The 17,873-nt window shown below is 34.6% G+C and overlaps 2 protein-coding genes and 1 long non-coding RNA gene across 3 annotated transcripts; 2 read left to right on the top strand and 1 right to left on the bottom strand.

Annotated features, from left to right (window-relative positions):
• Positions 1-679: 679 nt before the first annotated feature.
• Positions 680-4,403, bottom strand: LOC109617294 (uncharacterized). The gene is made up of 5 exons (XR_004596172.2): positions 2,943-4,403; positions 2,734-2,795; positions 2,511-2,604; positions 1,029-1,101; positions 680-772 (listed from the first exon to the last, which is right to left on the bottom strand). It is a non-coding gene; the product is annotated as an uncharacterized lncRNA (long non-coding RNA).
• A 1,974-nt stretch (positions 4,404-6,377) lies between these two features.
• Positions 6,378-9,414, top strand: LOC105317583 (vacuolar ATPase assembly integral membrane protein VMA21). The gene is made up of 3 exons (XM_066075918.1): positions 6,378-6,502; positions 8,268-8,386; positions 8,727-9,414. Exons 1-3 carry the CDS (start codon positions 6,480-6,482, stop codon positions 8,867-8,869), a joined length of 285 nt encoding a protein of 94 aa, XP_065931990.1. The 5' UTR covers positions 6,378-6,479; the 3' UTR covers positions 8,870-9,414.
• A 1,027-nt stretch (positions 9,415-10,441) lies between these two features.
• On the top strand, positions 10,442-15,296 carry LOC105317595 (methylmalonic aciduria type A homolog, mitochondrial). Its single transcript, XM_011414284.4, has 7 exons — positions 10,442-10,552; positions 11,294-11,812; positions 12,103-12,225; positions 12,477-12,647; positions 13,299-13,385; positions 13,918-14,066; positions 14,676-15,296. Exons 2-7 carry the CDS (start codon positions 11,341-11,343, stop codon positions 14,958-14,960), a joined length of 1,287 nt encoding a protein of 428 aa, XP_011412586.3. The 5' UTR covers positions 10,442-10,552; positions 11,294-11,340; the 3' UTR covers positions 14,961-15,296.
• Positions 15,297-17,873: the final 2,577 nt, after the last annotated feature.

Here is a 17,873-nt window from a genome sequence, read left to right on the forward strand (position 1 = left end):
TTTCCCATGGTTTTATTCCCCTCTGTTCCAAGGTTTCATAAAATCGACCTCTTCGGCCTCAAGCTCCCCATCCTAGCTTGATGGTGGTGGCACGTTTCGTATCCGGCCGTGGCGATTTCAGTGCCTAATCCACTCACTCGTACATACAAAGTGATCATACAGGCTGTTCTTTAAATGCCTTTTAAAGGGGCATGGTTACGATTTTGGACAATTTTTATTTTTCTGTTTTTATTATTTACAATGCTTTATGAATGCATTTCTAATGATCAAATGAAATTTGGGTGCCCGTCGATGAGTTTTAAGCAAGATACAGGGCTCACAATTCTTCGTCATGTAAACAAGGCTCGTGCCCTGTTTTTGTTTACATAGGTTCAATATACCAGTAAAAATCTTTTTCAAGATCATTTGTCTATACTCTTTTTCATTTTAAGCATAAATAAACAGTTCCTAACGATTAACACATTCATTTTAGGTCTAAAACTGGAATTTTCACTTCAACATTCAAAATGTAAACAAAAGCTTTGTTTGCATAGCGAGGAATTGTAAGCTCTGTAACTCGCTTATACACTCAAATTTTGGTTGCCTATTGAAAATACCTTACTGAAGCATTATAAACATTTAAATCAAAAAAAATAATTTTTGACCAAAATCGTGACCATGCCCCTTTAAGGCATCGTACCGTCTGAAGGATCTTGTTCAGCTGGTCATAATTTACTTCTACAAAGCGAGCATTAAGGCCAACCAAGTTTGTGCAATGTAATCTTCAGGCAATCTGCGAGGATAAAACATGAAAATTAATATTCATTCGGTATTTTTTCCACTTTCAACTTATCAACAATCACTACAGATGTAAAATTAAATATATTAAATATGTTAAATATATAGACGTAATGTACAATAATTGCTTGTGTTCTTGTAACTAGGCCTATTCGGACCAAGTTTTCTTTTGTTGTTTACTCTTTCTGTTTGAGGTCGAAGATTATAGGATCCCACTGACCCGTGTTGGGTTCAATAATTGACCTGCTTACGTTTTCTTGTATGGTCATTTATTTCTTGTCCGAGTGTAGAGTGGCTCAAAAGGTGAGTACCATTCCATAAATGCTGAAAAATAAATATGTACATATAAAATATAAAACACGATTAAACACCCTTATATGGAGATCTATACCTACAAATAAATGGTATAAGCATATAAATGAAATAAATAAAACCTAGTTAATGTGTCGCATTTGGCTTTACAAAAACCCCTCACTATTTAAGGATCAATGTTTGACAAACAGTACAGTACTTTCCGCATTATCAGATATAGAACCATTTTAACAAGACCTTGGACTTTCGGTTGAACGTAGCTTTTTCTTGCGTCGAAACAAGTGAAAAATGACGCGGTTTCAAGCGAAATATGAACCGATTGCGTAGTCTTAGCTCAAAAGCCAGACAAATCTTATTAATTTTAAAGAGCCATGGCTGAGTGGCCAGCAATGAAATAGACAGGCTTACGTCCCATTGCTGTTTGACACAACTACCCAAAGTCCAAGCTCTTGTTAAAATGGTTCTAATATCTATATTGCAAAGCTAACTATTAAATTATACATGTATTTGAAACTGGCATTTAAACAATATAAAATTAGTACGACACTAATTATATACAGGTACTGATAATCCAACATGGCAAGTCTGGACCTACTCTGTCATCAGTTGACATGCTATGTCAGACATCATCTCTCGGAAAACAAAATTTGAATTAAGCAATTCTTGATCATCGTAAAGACATTTTAAAAGAAGTAGAGGAATAAGATGGCGCAACTGCCCATTAAAGGGGCATGGTCACGATTTTGGTCAAAAATTATTTTTTCGATTTTAATGTTTACAATGCTTCAGTAAGGCATTTTTTAATTTTAATTTGAGTGTCATTTGATGAGTTATAAGCGAGTTACAGAGCTTATAATTCTTCGCTTTGTAAACAAAACGTTTGTTTACATTTTGAATGTTGAAGTGAAAATTCCAGTTTTAGACCTAAAATGAATGTGTTAATCGTTAGGAACTGTTTATTTATGCTTAAAATGAATAACTAGATGGACAAACCAGCTTTAAAAGGATTTTAAATGGTATATCGAACCTATGTAAACAAAAACAGGGCCCGAGCCTTGTTTACATGACGAAGAATTGCAAGCCCTGTATCTTGCTTAAAACTCAACGACTTGCACCCAAATTTCGTTTGATCATTAGAAATGCATTCCTAAAGCATTGCAAATAATAAAAACAGAAAAATGAAATTTGACCAAAATCGTGACCATGCCCCTTTAAGTTTAGTCGTAAAATACAATTTCAAATTTAACATTTTTTCAATAAAATATATTTGATATGTTATTATACAAGTTTACAAAAAGGCAATTTCCGACTATATTCAGTTTGAAATATTTCAAAAAAGGATAAGAAAAAAATAATAAATCCCCCCCCCCCCCTCCCCCCGTGTCACGCAGCTTTACAGCTGGGGAGTGGGGGATATTCACCGGAGGATGAAGGAATTAATGATTCAAGAGATGCGGGTTCGTGAAGGGAGTCAGTTCCACTGGTACTCTTCATGGTGCCACGTCTAAGGAATCTCTGAGTTTAAAAAGTTGAAGGTAACCAAAGTCTTTAATTATATAATGTAAAAGATTAAACAAGCTTCATGTATATGTGGAAGATAATGCAAATTACTTTTAATTACCAATATACATAATTGTTGCTTACCATTATACTGCAGGCCTCTTGGTAAGAACAGCTTAAGCGCTGGCTGACAGTACCTCCGTGGGCTGTAACGAATATAAAGAATTACGAAATTGGTGCAGTAAAAGTTTTGCATTTGGTACTTTAACTTATATAATTTTATATTAAAAGAATATTTATATCGCAAAGCATATTACTGCATTGTATTTGAGGCACTGATCTTATACTGTTACCAATAATCCTAAGCTGCAACACTGATTGATCGATGTCACCCGTTGACATGCCTTGTCAGGCATCTAATTTCTATTTTGAATTAGGTTCTTTAACATCTGTTTTGCTTATTACCTAAGAAATAATCGTAAACATTATTGTTTGCAAAAACAATATTCATCAGCGACTTGCCTGGTTAAGAGAGGGAAAAGTTTAAAACAGAACATATGAAAACTTATTTTCTTGTGCTAACGAACTCTGATCAAATATGTTGCATTATAAAAAAAATTATCAATACTTATAAAGATACAGAAATGGTTTGGGAACTTCCGTGCGTCTCCAATTCATTTACATGAACAAAACTACGGTGGAGTTGATGTAAACATTAAATTCCTGTCTTCACAACACTTTAATAGCTGAAAGGATTAGAAAAAGCAACTTAAATCAAAAAGAAAGTCAAGGCTATTTAATTTCAAAACATTCTCGGGTACAAACTTTCGGTTTACAAATTTTGGTCCCTGGAGTTATGGTGTATAAAATCCGAGATTCCTCCGACTCTTGCCCCCGCCATTTACGAATTAATTCATGTTTACAGGCATCTAGGGTTAACAGTCGGAAGTGTCTTGGATTAGGGTTAAGACTCCAAAATGAAATCTAAAATGCAAACATGATATCCGGCCCCTGGAGGGTCCATCTTCAAGCTATCAAGCATAATGGTACTCGGTGACCGTCAATACGTTATTTGTTTTTCATCAGTACACTAGAAAAAAAATATAGCAATCATTAGTTTGCCTACTGAAGGTTTGTGATATCTTTCTTCAATAACGTGATCTTTCATCTGATTTATGTTTAAATTATGTCGCTGTGGACGATATCAGGGATCGGCCTTTTTAATGAAAATAGTGAACATTTAGTAAACTTAGTACGGCACGGTACCCAGTAACAGTCTGGCTTCAGCGCCGATTTTTCCAAGAGATAAGCTAGACATGTTTAAAAGCAATGACACGTCATTTTATTGATAACTTATTATTACCCTCATTCTCTCATTTATTTGTTCTACATCATTTCTAACAGTTTATACCAAATACCTACATTCCAGGTACTGTGAATCAGTAGCATCACTTTCTGTGTTAATTCATGTTATACTTACACGAATACCGGGCCTATTGCACAATGAGAGCGGACAGTCATCTACTCGTGTTCCAGCAAAACTATCCGTAAAAAGGCACAGTCCTCTTCATTTCTTTTGCTTTAGTATTTTTATCAACAATTTTGCAGATGATTGTACATCGGGATACTATATCGAGAATGAAGTATACACTATTTGTATATTTTCCTCAAGAATTAAGCCACAAACTTCCATTATTTTACAACATAGCCAAATAACGTGATCCGTGTTCAGTTCATCTATTAAAAAGTCATTAAGCATTTGGCAGTCAAAAGATGAAAACTACTCACAAGTTTAGAGAGATCCGATCGCGAGCTGAACACTACTCACTAGGCTAGAGAGACCCCGATCGGTGACCACTGCTCACTAGGCTAGAGAGACCCCGATCGGTGAACACTACTCATTAGGCTAGAGAGACCCCGATCGGTGAACACTGCTCACTGGGCTAGAGAGACCCCGATCGGTGAACACTGCTCACTAGGCTAGAGAGACCCCGATCGGTGAACACTGCTCACTGGGCTATAGAGACCCCGATCGGTGAACACTACTCACTGGGCTAGGGAGACCCCGATCGGTGAACACTACTCACTAGGCTAGAGAGACCCCGATCGGTGAACACTACTCACTAGGCTAGAGAGACTGCAATCGGTGAACACTGCTCACTGGGCTAGAGAGACCCCGATCGGTGAACACTACTCACTAGGCAAGGGACACCTCGATCGGTGAACACTACTCACTGGGCTAGGGAGACCCCGATCGGTGAACACTACTCACTAGGCTAGAGAGACCCCGATCGGTGAACACTACTCACTAGGCTAGAGAGACTGCAATCGGTGAACACTACTCACTAGGCAAGGGACACCTCGATCGGTGAACACTACTCACTGGGCTAGGGAGACCCCGATCGGTGAACACTGCTCACTAGGCTAGAGAGACCCCGATCGGTGAACACTACTCACTAGGCAAGGGACACCTCGATCGGTGAACACTACTCACTGGGCTAGGGAGACCCCGATCGGTGAACACTACTCACTAGGCTGGAGAGACCCCAATCGGTGAACACTACTCACTGGGCTAGGGACGGCCAGATCAGCGCACACTACTCAATTGGCTAGAATCAAACAATCATTACACAAATCAGTGTACAGTTATATGATAACACAATTAAAAATTGTTAAATCAGTGCTTAATGATTCCTGATACATGTATATATGCAGAAGACAATGTACATGTATATTGGGCGCTGCAAATTTTACTATTTGGATCTTAAAACACACCTTAACAAATATTTGCTTTAAAGTAACTTATTTTGGCCGAAAATGTAGCACTAGGTACGGTTTATATATTGAATGCCCATTTACTGTAGTAAAACTGTAAAAATGCATCCCCAATAACAAATATTTTTGTGAGTGTTTGTAACGGTATAATTACTATTATATAATATTCAAACGTTTATGAGCAATGAATTAAAGTTAATATGTTATGTATGTATTTTTATAAGGGTCCACACGAGCAATATTCAGTGTGTAAATGAGTCCCGTTAGAAGACAGTACAGTTGTAAACACAGTATGTAAGTTACATTAAAGTAAGAAGTATACATGTATGTGGTTCACCCTACGCAAGCTCAAGTTCCAATTTCTCTGTTATATCATATACACCTGCTTTGATTCCAATGTCCGTGTTTATGTCTTCGTAAATATAAATTAAGGTAAAACACCAGAAAGTAACTGGTTTTCCCTGCGATGAAGATGTGTAGTGTTGTAGTCGAGCAGGTGGACTGTATTATATAAACAGTCTCATTTCACAATATTTCTTGGTATATTTTTTAATCGATCACAGTCAGAATCTAAACTGTACGATCTTGAATGACTTTTTTTATTTTTAAATTCTTTAAATAAACTTAAAAATTCAATATAGGTGCAATTGATAGAACACAAATCAGTGGTATCCGGGGAATGTCATTGTTCAGGGAAGAGCTCCTACATATACATACATTTTTAGGAAGGGATGCCACTCGATTAATGTACAGAGTGTGTTGAAACTGGATTTTTTGGTATGCATATAAGAATGTATAAAATGTTCACTTTTTTAATATTCTGGCTGCTAAATCACCTTTGCAATTTGCATGTATTAAATTTAGCACTTTGGTGTACGTCAGTTACGCATTTCAACAACATATTTCAACAACATATGTTGTGCATATTTCACTATTTAAAAAAAACACCATGTTCTTGACTTGTCAGAACTAGATATAGGCTTACATATAACATTGTATGTTCCAAATACTAGTACGCTTCCGTAATTATCATCAGATCGGTCGCACCCATTGTTCAGTGTACAAGTTACTATCAAAGGCTAACCTTTTTAAGTACAACCTAACACAATACAAACATGGCAGACGATCTCCGGAGCAGGTGAGAATGAATCATTATTATTACGATTATTAATCAATGTAGTTCAATGAATTATATGTATTTCCATATATCGTTATGATATTGATCAATAAAAAAATTAACATAATCGACAGAAGTGAAATTTTAACACATACTAGATTTTTTTACTGTTTACCAACGAGGAATTTCGGGTTACAGCTAATATTGTCAACTGTTTGCTTATCAAAATTTCACGTGGCAAAGGTGAAATATATATCCCTTTTAAATATAAACAGGTCATGCGTTTAAAGGATAGAAATTCAGAAGCCTGTGGTTTGGTAAATTATTTGAAAGAATTAATTTAGAAATGATACACTGATACACACATGAAAAGAAAAGTTGTATTTATTAAGCTTATGATTAAAGCTTAGCAATATTCATAAAAAGGTACATGTACGAGTCAGCACCCTTCAATTTTTTTTACCTGATTGCACACCTCTAATTGAATTAAACTCATGTCCAGTGTGTAGTAATCCTTTATGCGTCTTAGGTTTTAAACTATTCAGAGTCAAGTGAAGTCGTACCCAAACTGACTAATGATGCATTGGTCTGGCGGTTAACAATGATACTTGGGTTGTAAATGTAAAAGATAATCTGTTAGGTTAGGTTTTGATATAATCACAATAATTAAGAAATCATGAGATAAATGAATACTTGATAATATTAATTTATTCAATAAATAAATATTTATTTATTCAATAAATTTTCAAAAGAGGTCCCTATATCAACATTTGATAGAAAATTTCTGTTAACATGCAACATTTACTTTTAAAAACCAATTGATTAGATTGACAAAGGACTATGTGCAGTTTTATGCATTTTTTGCCCCCAAAATTAAAGTTTTATAAAGCGCTTTAAGAATAAGGATGAAGATAGTTAGAATCATATTTTTAAAAAAGGGTGCAAAAGGTTATCACCACAGTGACGTCATAATGTAGAAATGACGTCATGAATATTGCCTAATTTTGAGAAATTGATGTTTTGAAGCAAAATATTGGTGTTTTCCGGTGGTTTTTCGACTGGGAAACATTGAGTGCAGGCTTGCTCAAGTACCATTTTTTAGTATAATGTGTATACTTATCTGAAGAAAAACATTTTTTAAAATCTTACTTGAGCAGACCTGCGCTCTATACTTCCAAATGCAAAATATAAAGCAAAAATTAGAATATTTTCATCCGTTTGCAAATTTGCGGGAATAATATCATAAAGTTGACGTCATAGATGAGCAATGTTGGTTAAAATCAAGATTAAAGTTATAGGCATCCTCTATACAATGATTTGTGAAGATTTGATTTTTAAAAATTGGTTAAAATTGGGGGCAGATATTAGACCATACCGCACATAGTCCTTTATAAATTATTCTCACTCTTTGAAGTCATTTTTTGCTTGACAGTTTGATTAAAAAGTCAGTTTGGGTACAACACTCTTCATTATCTACCTTCTCTGATCAGCCTACCCTAACTAAAAGACCGATTTGTACCCACACTAACTCTTATAATTCCCTGTACTGTTCATCATTTTCATAACGAATAACCCACCTGTGACCCTACCATTCTTAATAAATAAAAAAAATTGAATGTAAGATATGGTTTAATTATATTTTTTTCACAACTGCTTAAGATGAATTTTTGTTATTCATAAAAAAAAAAATGAATATTTGCACGATTGATATGAATGACCACTCTGAGTGATACTAGATTTCACCTGCTTGCCATTATTGACATTATGCTCTTTTTAATATTCGTAGAATTATGAAGGACGAGGCTCATACAAACAGTGTGATGAAGACCATGATCCTCTTCAGCTTGGCCATGATTTTCTTCCCTGTCTTTTTGTATTTCTTCTCCAAAGCTGTGATATTTGAAGGTGGGTTGATGCGATCAAACAGATCTAAACAGGTCACTGAGGTACATTCATTGTATCTTACAAACGCCTGCATGTACCATGTACATGTGCAATTCAATTTGTATAACCTCCATTTAAAAATCAAAATCAGTGTAGTACTATCTACATACTATTGTAGAATCTACTTTTAAAAATCAAATTTATTGCAGAGCTATCTTGGTCAATTGTAGTGTACCATGATTAATTAAAACAAAATGTAATTTTGTAAAATGCCTCCACAAGTAAGTATTGTTGCTTTGTTATATACATGTACTAGCTTTAGTATTTTTCACATGATTCTGATTTTGTGTATGTATTTCAGGAACTATGGGAATATCCAGCCAAGACAGCTCTTTCTATTCAGCTTTTGTAGCCATAGGAGCAGTGCACATTATTCTCGGACTCTTTCTGTATGCAGCCTTTACAGAAGATACCTCAAAACCGACAGACTTGAAGGCAGAGTAGTGTCTAGTGTTATGCAATATTTTAAATTTGGGTTAGGTATGATACATGAATTGTATGTAAAAGCACTATTGAGTAATGTGTAGAAATTTATGTACATGAAGTAGATTTGAGAGTTTTTATGTATGATAGGCAGTATGTAGGCTAGGAAAGGAGAGGAATGCTTGATGAATTTTGGTCCCAATTAAGAGTGCAAAGATGATGATGAGTGATCCTTGTCAAATTTATGTACGTTTATGTTTGGTTTAGTTGTATTTTCATTCATCACACTTTGTGCAGAATCATTAGTTAATTGCAAAGGCTAGTTTGTAAATTTTGTCGTAGGTTTTTTTTATTACATGTATGTTGTTGAACTGAGATATCAGAAATGAAGTGTAAATTATTTTCTGCTCTCTCAAGAACCACATACTGTTATATTTTTTTATTTCATGAACAAACTTATTTTTTAGTAACCCGTGTTAAAAATATTTTGTATTTATACTAATTTAATAATAAAAAACATGTACAATTTTGTTAGTATACTTTATGAATAAATGTGGATGTTTCTGCATGTTATTATTTATTATGAAGCAAATTCATACTGGTAACAATAAGCATGTAGTTGTTAAATAAAGAATATTACATAAATTTTATGTATGTTGACATGGCAGTTATGCAATATTCAGTATATTATGTATATGTAGAACCATTTTAACAAGACCTTGGACTTTCAGTAGGACGTGGCTATCTATTTCTTGGGTCAAAACAAGTAAGAAATGATGCGGTTTCAAGCGAAATATGCTCTGATTACGTAGTCTTAGCTTAAAAGCCAGACAAATCTTGTTGATTGCAGAGAGCCATGGCTGACAGTGAAATAGACAGGCCTACATCACATTGCTGTTTATCACAACTACCCAAAGTCCAAGCTGTTGTTAAAATGATTCTATTTGTGATGTACCATAATTACATTCCACAAATAAAATCATTATCAGATTATTGGTTGGTCGTCCTTTTTTATGCTTTTTTTTAAAAAAAAGCCTTCCAGCACAAGTTCGTTGTATGCTGAATATAAACTGTCTTTATTTGCTATCCTTGTTTCAGAGCCTCTTTGAATACCAGTAAAAAAACCCAGTTAAAACAGGAATTTGACTTAATCTGAGCAGTAACATGTAAAGAGGGTATAATATACTAACTAGTACTATTATCTATATGCCCCCTTCCCCCCTTTTGCTAAGATTGAGTCAATCCCTCATGATCAGGCCTGTGTTATGAAACGTTAAGAAATAATTAAGAAAACATTCATTTGTTGAGAATATTTGTTCATGACCAAACAGTTCACTACTTGAGGTGGGCATAAAAGGCACGTACATGTAGAGTAAGTGCGTCTATTATCGGATATCCCTGGGTTAAGGGTGGGACCGAAAAAGTAGGGGGCGCAACTCAATAAGAATTCAATTTTCTGTTTGTTAATAAAAAAAAACTGTTTGCTAACAAAAAGCGCCCCAATCCCACCCGTCCAATGCTAATGTCTTCATAAACTTACAACAGTGAGATGTCACCAATAACACGGGATTTATCATGCCATCATCAACGGATCAACATTTAGTATTCATATAGCGGTATCCTGTTAAAACTCGATGCCCCCGACTTGTCAGCTGTTAATGCATTTTGAAGTGACATTGATGTTAACTATGCTACTATGGCGAGGTAAATATCCACCACATTGGAATTGTGACAAGGGGAACTCTATATATACATTACTTGCAACTACATTCCTCGTGTACATGTAGAACAACTGTAGAATAAGATAAAAATATATCGCCCATAACCATGAAAATTGCACAGTATACAGTACCGATCAGACCCAACCTAACAGAAAGTAAACCCCAACTAAACCCTGGGTTTACTTTCTGGGTTTACTAGAGTGGACCCAGAGTAAACCCAAAGTAAACCCAGAGTGGACACAGAGAGTAAACCCCGTCAGAAGTATACCCCTGAAAGCAGACGCTAACTGTGTATTCGGAATATACAAAGGGTAGGAATTACAGGCAGTAGGATGATAAGATAAAATACTATTTCTTTTTTATAGTCTGCTTCACACTTCAGTGCATACAGTTGACCTCAAAAGCAATTTTAAAGTAAACCCAAAGTAAACCCCAAGTGGACCCATATTTTCAAAAAGTAAACCCAAAGTAAACCCAAAAAGTAAACCCAGGGTTTAGTTGGGGTTTACTCTGGTATTAGGTTGTGTCTGATCGGTACTGTACATGTAATTATGCCATGGGCACTTAAAATAATGTGAACTAAAATATAGCATGTCTACATGTTTGTCTAAAAATTATTCATACACATGCTTAACTTTACATTAACTTTCAATGGAGATGTCTAGATATTATACACATCAATAAACTGCTTTATTCTTAGAATATTTTTGAAATTTTTTTCCAGATATTTACAACATGGAGCTTCAGTGATGGTGTAATTCTCAATATTTGATGTCATATATCAAACTCTTGAAGATGGCAGTACTCCGAAATGGTTTACAGTTTTCAAGATTATGCTCCTTCAACCATGTTAACAAAACAAAACTATTGCCAGAATTGACAGTTGCAAGATGCGAGTTCCACTCCAACAACAGACTCTGTTTCCTCAGTGATGGAAGGAATGATGTTATATTTACTAAATGTGTAAGAAACAACAAAGGCAGAATATATTTCCAATGCTCTTTTTCACTGCAGACAGAGTCTGTAGAAAAAGGTCTAATAAAGGAACCTGATGAATATGTGCAAAGTATCTATGATGGGCTGAAAAATCATGATAGAGGAAGTTTAGCCAGAGCTATAACTCTGATAGAAACAAGTAATCCTACAAAGAAAGTCCAAGCTAAAGCACTTCTAAATTTGATTCTTCATGATCAAAAGGCTAATGAAGTTCACTCTTTGAAAGGTCCCAAAACTTTTAGAGTGGGTAAGTAAGGTAACTGTTCTTTGACATGTTACCCACATCCTTTTTTCATGAAATTATTTCAATAAATGCATGCAGAATATTTATATGTAAATTGAAGTACATGGTATTGTACAAATTAAAGTATATGTAATAAATAACGAAAAAGTAACAAATGTTGATCAATAGAAATATGGATTTTTGGATATTTTTTTACTCATTCATAGAAAAAGATAACTTCAATCTTCTCTTTCATGTAAGTAATGTTAGATAAAATCTAAATTCTCATAGAAATATTTTTTTCCGTCTTTCAGGACTTTCTGGACCACCGGGAGCTGGAAAGAGTACCTTTATTGAGACATTTGGAAAGTTTCTTACAGAGCAGGATCATAAAGTGGCAGTCCTGGCAGTAGATCCATCATCATCCCGGACCGGCGGTATGATTGATTTTAAATCATGATTAATTCAACCCTTTTAAAAGATACCTTCATAAGGTAATTTAAAATTCTGTAATAAAACCACAGTTGCTTATGAATGAAAACCAGTATCTGCAATTTTTCTAGTAAACAATTGTTGGAGAAATGAATTTAAACACAAAACATTTAACTCCTTTCATGAAACTCAATGACTGAGAAAATCCCACTTTCTGTGTTGTTCACATAATTGTACTAATCTTTTATATATGTAGGATCACTTCTGGGTGATAAAACCAGAATGCCGGAACTGTCCCGGGACATGAATGCCTTTATTCGCGCCTCCCCATCCCGCGGAACTCTTGGAGGTGTTACCAGGACAACCAATGAAGCTATTTTGGTTTGCGAAGCTGCAGGATATGACATTATTCTAATAGAAACTATTGGTTAGTTAAACATAGGTTCTACATTTACATGTATGTAAACAGTAAAGATGTTTAGATTTTGTTTCTCCATTTTAATGAAATATTCACTTGTATTTGGTGGTAACATGATAACAAAATAATAGAAATCCATTTTATAAACATTCAAGTACTGGTAGTATAAGTACTGTGGTTGCATTATAATTTGTCAGTGTCAAGGTTTGCTGATTAAGTAAAATTCAGTTTCTGGGATATGTGAATTCTTGGACAATGGTCATTCAAATATGATTTCCCTCCATGATTTTCGTAGAAACAACCAAATTTGTTGATCAATTTAAACAATGAAATCCTTAAATATATGTGTTCAGTGAATATAAATGATGAATATCCAGTAATAACTATAACATTAAAACAACTAGACATGTATATTACACATAGATGTCGCGAAAATTATTCAGGGAGATTAACATAAATTTACTACTGAGTTGGGACTACATATCCACCCACTGTTAGTTTTGTGAATCACTTGGCAGACCTCAGCCAATTCGTTTGATGTAGGTTACGGAATTGGCTGAGGTTTGCCAAATTTTATGTGAATGACCAGCCATCCCTGTATTGTTGGATGTTATTTTTCATAATTATTTATCAGTATTGTTGGATGTTATTTATTACCAGGTGTGGGTCAGACTGAGTTCGTGGTGGCGGACATGGTGGACATGTTTTGTTTGCTGATTCCACCTGCCGGAGGAGATGAACTTCAAGGTTTGTAAAACGCAGTGCACGCACAGCAATCAGATACCATGTGTTAAACGTACACTCTATGACTGTATTTATGTATGTTTGAGAACTCTAACTAAAAGTCATATTGAAATCCATTTACAACCACAAGCAAATGTTATCTCCCTTATTGTGCATATGTTGATTTCTCAACACAGATCAAATTTCAGTATGTTTAGTAGATTTAGAAAAGTTATTTAAAACTTCCTAAATATGGTCAATATTTTGAATGGTCATGTAGTGACCAGAAGAAGTATATTGATAGAACTGTAAATTTTATGGCCAACTTTACGTAGCCTTTGTATACTGTTGTATGCAAGCAAATTTTACCCATTTTTGCAAATTGATTCTAGTAATATATGGTAAGGAATGTTTATGAAATTTGAAAAGGTAATGTCGCAGATTATTTTTAGCAGTGAAAGTTTTACCAATTGTTTAGCTCTTTGTTTCACATGCAACTCTCAAAGGCCCTTCAAATTATGTCATTGCACATTTACAAGAATGCATTTTTGAACAGGAATAAAGAAAGGTATTGTGGAGGTTGCTGATCTGGTTGCAGTCAATAAATGTGACGGGGATTTAGTGAGTGCTGCTCGAATTATTCAGGGAGAATACATGAGTGCCCTTAAGTTCATTAGAAAAGTCAACCTCAACTGGAGCCCACAGGTAAATATCTGGGTCATTATTATATGTTTCTTTGTTTTTTGGGAGAGGGTTTAGATAGGCTTTGTGCCTGTTGCCCAATCTTGTGGAGCTATCAGTAAAATGTGATTGAATTGAAATATTTGTATTTTATGGAGGCATCCTAAAGATATACAAGCTAAAATTTTACGTCACTTTTGAATGATGATGAAAACGCATGTTTTTGTATGCTTATAAAAGTTTCCACTATTCTATAAATCGAAATGGTGATTTCCCTTCCGTTTCAATGAATAGAATTTTTATCGTTTATTTTCCTGTCAGGAAAGTAATGCCTTTTCATTAATGTTGATGAAGGAAGAGCGAGATTGACTTCAATGCACATGTCTGCTGAAAATCAGATGGCCATTATTAATTGCTAAATTACATATCAGTCACAATTTGGTATATGTTTAATAGTAGTTGATTTGAAATATGAGTCCCATCGTATTTTTTTCTTAGTTTCTAAATTGTTCATAAGTTTTAAAATTATTATTTTGAAAAATTTAAAGACTCTAAAAGGAAGGCTCTTATTAATTAAGTTCCTGTTATTTCAATTTTTTATGCAAAATAACAATTGACATACTTATCTTAAAGGTTCTAAGAATTTCATCCATTACAAAAGAGGGAATCCCGGAACTGTGGAAAAATATGTGTGAATTCAGAGAAACCATGTCAAAGACCGGCGACCTGGAGCGAAAGCGAGCCGACCAGAAGAAAATCTGGATGTGGAACTACATTAAGGACAACATTATGGACCTGTTCCGCTCTCACCCTGTAGTCAGGGAGAAGATCTCAGTGATGGAGGACCGAGTGTCACATGGGGTGCTTACCCCGGGGGAAGCGGCGGACATGTTGATGAGGGACTTTATGAAAGACTGAATGTTTATAGATATGATATATTAATGAGAATTATATATATTTTGTTTTATGAGTCTTAAAGCAATTCCAGTTTGTTTGGAGTGTTGAATTTGGATGCTGCTCTGTGTGTTTGTCATATTATGCCAGCAGTCAAGAACTATAATTAACTCAATAGTAGCCTTGCTATGTACATATATATACCTACAATTTGAAATAATAATACATTGTATTGGTTTTTATTTTAAAATGTACATGTATATCAGTTCAGAGAGCTGTGTTGTGCTAATCCTGCACTGTGTGTGGAGTTTTTAAACTGAAAAATATTGACACACGTTATTAAAACACAGAGATAGGTGTTTGAAGCGTTGTCTAATTTCATTTGGAGAAAGGAACAGTCATATATCAAAGGTTCAAGTTAGCTTTTCTGATTGCCTGTTGTCTATCCTTCTGTCTGTCTTGTAACAATTTTCATGGTTTTTATTTCATCTCTAGAACCAACGGGCCAAATTTAAACAAATTTAGTACATAGAATTAAGCATGAAACCCCTTTTAAAGGGGGAAATAATTATGAAACAGTAAAGATACATGTTGTAGGCGTGTGACTTAAAAAACCCTCTTCTCGAGAGCCATTGCTACAGAAATGCAAATATTTGAAGACATTAAATTGTTGAAACTGTGACCCCAGCCCAATACTCGAGCTCAAAGAGAAGTTAAATGTTTACCATTGGAATATAGAGGAAAAATATTTTAAAATGTTCTTTTAAAGAACTGCATTAATCCTACAACCCCCTATAAAATAAAAGACTTTGATGTTCTAATAAATGACACCATTCGGAGGTTTTGATCTATCATACACCATGTTAATTCAGCATATTCCAATATTTTATATTTAAAGGTTACTTGGAAATTGATGTTATGTTAAATATACATTGTTTTAAATAATTTTTTTTAAAATAGTCAGATTCAATTTACTTAATATTCTAATTTTACAGAATCTTATCCTTCCTTACATAGGTATTTTACATTGTTTTAAATAAATTTTTTGAAATAGTCAGATTCAATTTTGTTAATATTCTAATTTTACAGAATCTTATCCTTCCTTACATAGGTATTTTACAAGCTTTATTAACCCATCTTCTTTCGAAATAGAATGCTACAAAAACTGTTGTTTAGGTGAGCGATGTCGCCCATGGGCCTCTCGTTTTGATCTTCATTTTCTCACAAACTTCCGCAATATCATTTTTTTCATCTGCATTAGGTTATAAAGCCTCGACATTAGAGACATTTATAATTGCATCTATTCTTAGACGGTTCTGTCCCAATTTTCAGTATGCCAATAACATGCAAAAAGTAATTAATTGCAGACATGGCAGTGCAGTTTTCATATCCATCAATGGTTTATGAATGATAATACGTGACGGAATGGCCAATCTGTTTTTGGGTTGCCGTACGGAAATGATAAAAACTTAGATCTTCGTGGGGAGGGAGATGGGGGTGGTAATCGACTTACAGATTTCTGTGTCCTCAGTGTCTTAACCCCCCCCCCCCAAAAAAAAAAAAAAAACCAAAAAAAAAAACCAAAAAAAAAACTGCGAATCGAAAATCACAGAAAAGCGGCATCTTGTGGCTACAAAGCAGTTACCATTCCTCTTGCAGTGCCTGGACACTCTGATAAAAACCGCGTACAATACTTGGGGCACCACTTCTCTTTTATAAACTATATATATATATATACATGTAGCTTTTTTTCAATCAGATAAAAGGTAAACGTCTTCGCATGAACTACATCATTAATAATTCTGCTGGCAAATGAATTAATTGAAAGTGCATAAGAATCTGACTGTCAATATTTAAAACTTGACTACGTCTACATACTCAGAATTTTAATCCATGATCGACACTTGATTTGTAAACGCTACATGCACGTTGTAAAGCAAACTGACGACGTATACATTTTATTACGGACGTCCATGATAGCAACCGAGGAGATAAGTTCGCTCGAAATATGATTTTTTTTTATTTGTTGTCTGATTTTAAGAAAACACACCAGCAACAAAAAAAGAGTTTAAAATGCACCTGTCAGTCATATATTAAAGTGGTATATTTCAAACACCTGCTTTTACTCCAAATAATGTTTATCATTTTTCAGTCATATCAAGTTTTGATGTGCATTTTCAACCCATGGCCATCTACAGAGTGTGAACGGCGTGATGTACAAGTGCACATCTTGGCACTTGAATATTGATTATGAAAAAGATACATTATGCAAGGCCCAGTTTTTCGAAAGGTGTATAATGTATAGTGAAGAAATACTTTCAAATATGTATCCAACATTTCACTTTTTGCAGGTACGTAGCATAAGGTGTGTGGGGGGGGGGGGGGGGGTGGAAGGGGGCTCCCCCTTTTTTCTCAGCAGACATTTTTCTTAAATTTACATGTACACTAAATGTTTTGAAATGTCATGGAATCCCCCCCTCTCTTTTTTGGGAGCATGTAATAATTGTGTAATAATTTTGGAAATGAAAATAAGGAATTTAACAGTGAAATTAAAGTGATCAGGAATGATACTCACTCTCCCCCTTTTATCCCCTTTTTATGAGGCTGTCTTCTCCCCCACTTTCAAAAACAATACTACATGCCTGGTTTGTTTTCTTTTTTTGACCCGATATGTATGAAATTTTTTTAAGTATCTTTAAACTGTCCGAGTTCTGATAACGATTGACTCACCCAGAATAAATCACATTTAAAATAGGATATTCGTTTTCACGTTTTCTAAATTAACAGCATAAGACCATAAACTAACAAGATGCAAAATTCATGTTCCCATAACAGTTCACTTGACGATGTCCTTGTTTACGCCTTTTTAGCTCACCTGAGCTAAAAGTTTAAGTAAGCATTTCTGATCACTTTTTGTGAGGCGTCTATCTGTCTTTA

The sequence above is a fragment of the Magallana gigas genome, chromosome 2, assembly GCF_963853765.1.
Source record: "Magallana gigas chromosome 2, xbMagGiga1.1, whole genome shotgun sequence".
Classification (NCBI taxonomy): Eukaryota; Metazoa; Mollusca; class Bivalvia; order Ostreida; family Ostreidae; genus Magallana; species Magallana gigas.

Bases quoted from the DNA above. Each gene is read 5' to 3' on its own strand.
- LOC105317583 (XM_066075918.1), top strand. From the start codon at position 6,480: ATGGCAGACGATCTCCGGAGCAG. The intron at 6,503-8,267 runs GTGAGAATGAAT...TAATATTCGTAG, and splicing joins GCAGACGATCTCCGGAGCAG to AATTATGAAGGACGAGGCTC. The intron at 8,387-8,726 runs GTGGGTTGATGC...TATGTATTTCAG, and splicing joins CAAAGCTGTGATATTTGAAG to GAACTATGGGAATATCCAGC.
- LOC105317595 (XM_011414284.4), top strand. From the start codon at position 11,341: ATGTCATATATCAAACTCTTGAAGATGGCAGTACTCCGAAATGGTTTA. The intron at 12,648-13,298 runs GTTAGTTAAACA...ATTTATTACCAG, and splicing joins TATTCTAATAGAAACTATTG to GTGTGGGTCAGACTGAGTTC. The intron at 14,067-14,675 runs GTAAATATCTGG...CTTATCTTAAAG, and splicing joins ACCTCAACTGGAGCCCACAG to GTTCTAAGAATTTCATCCAT.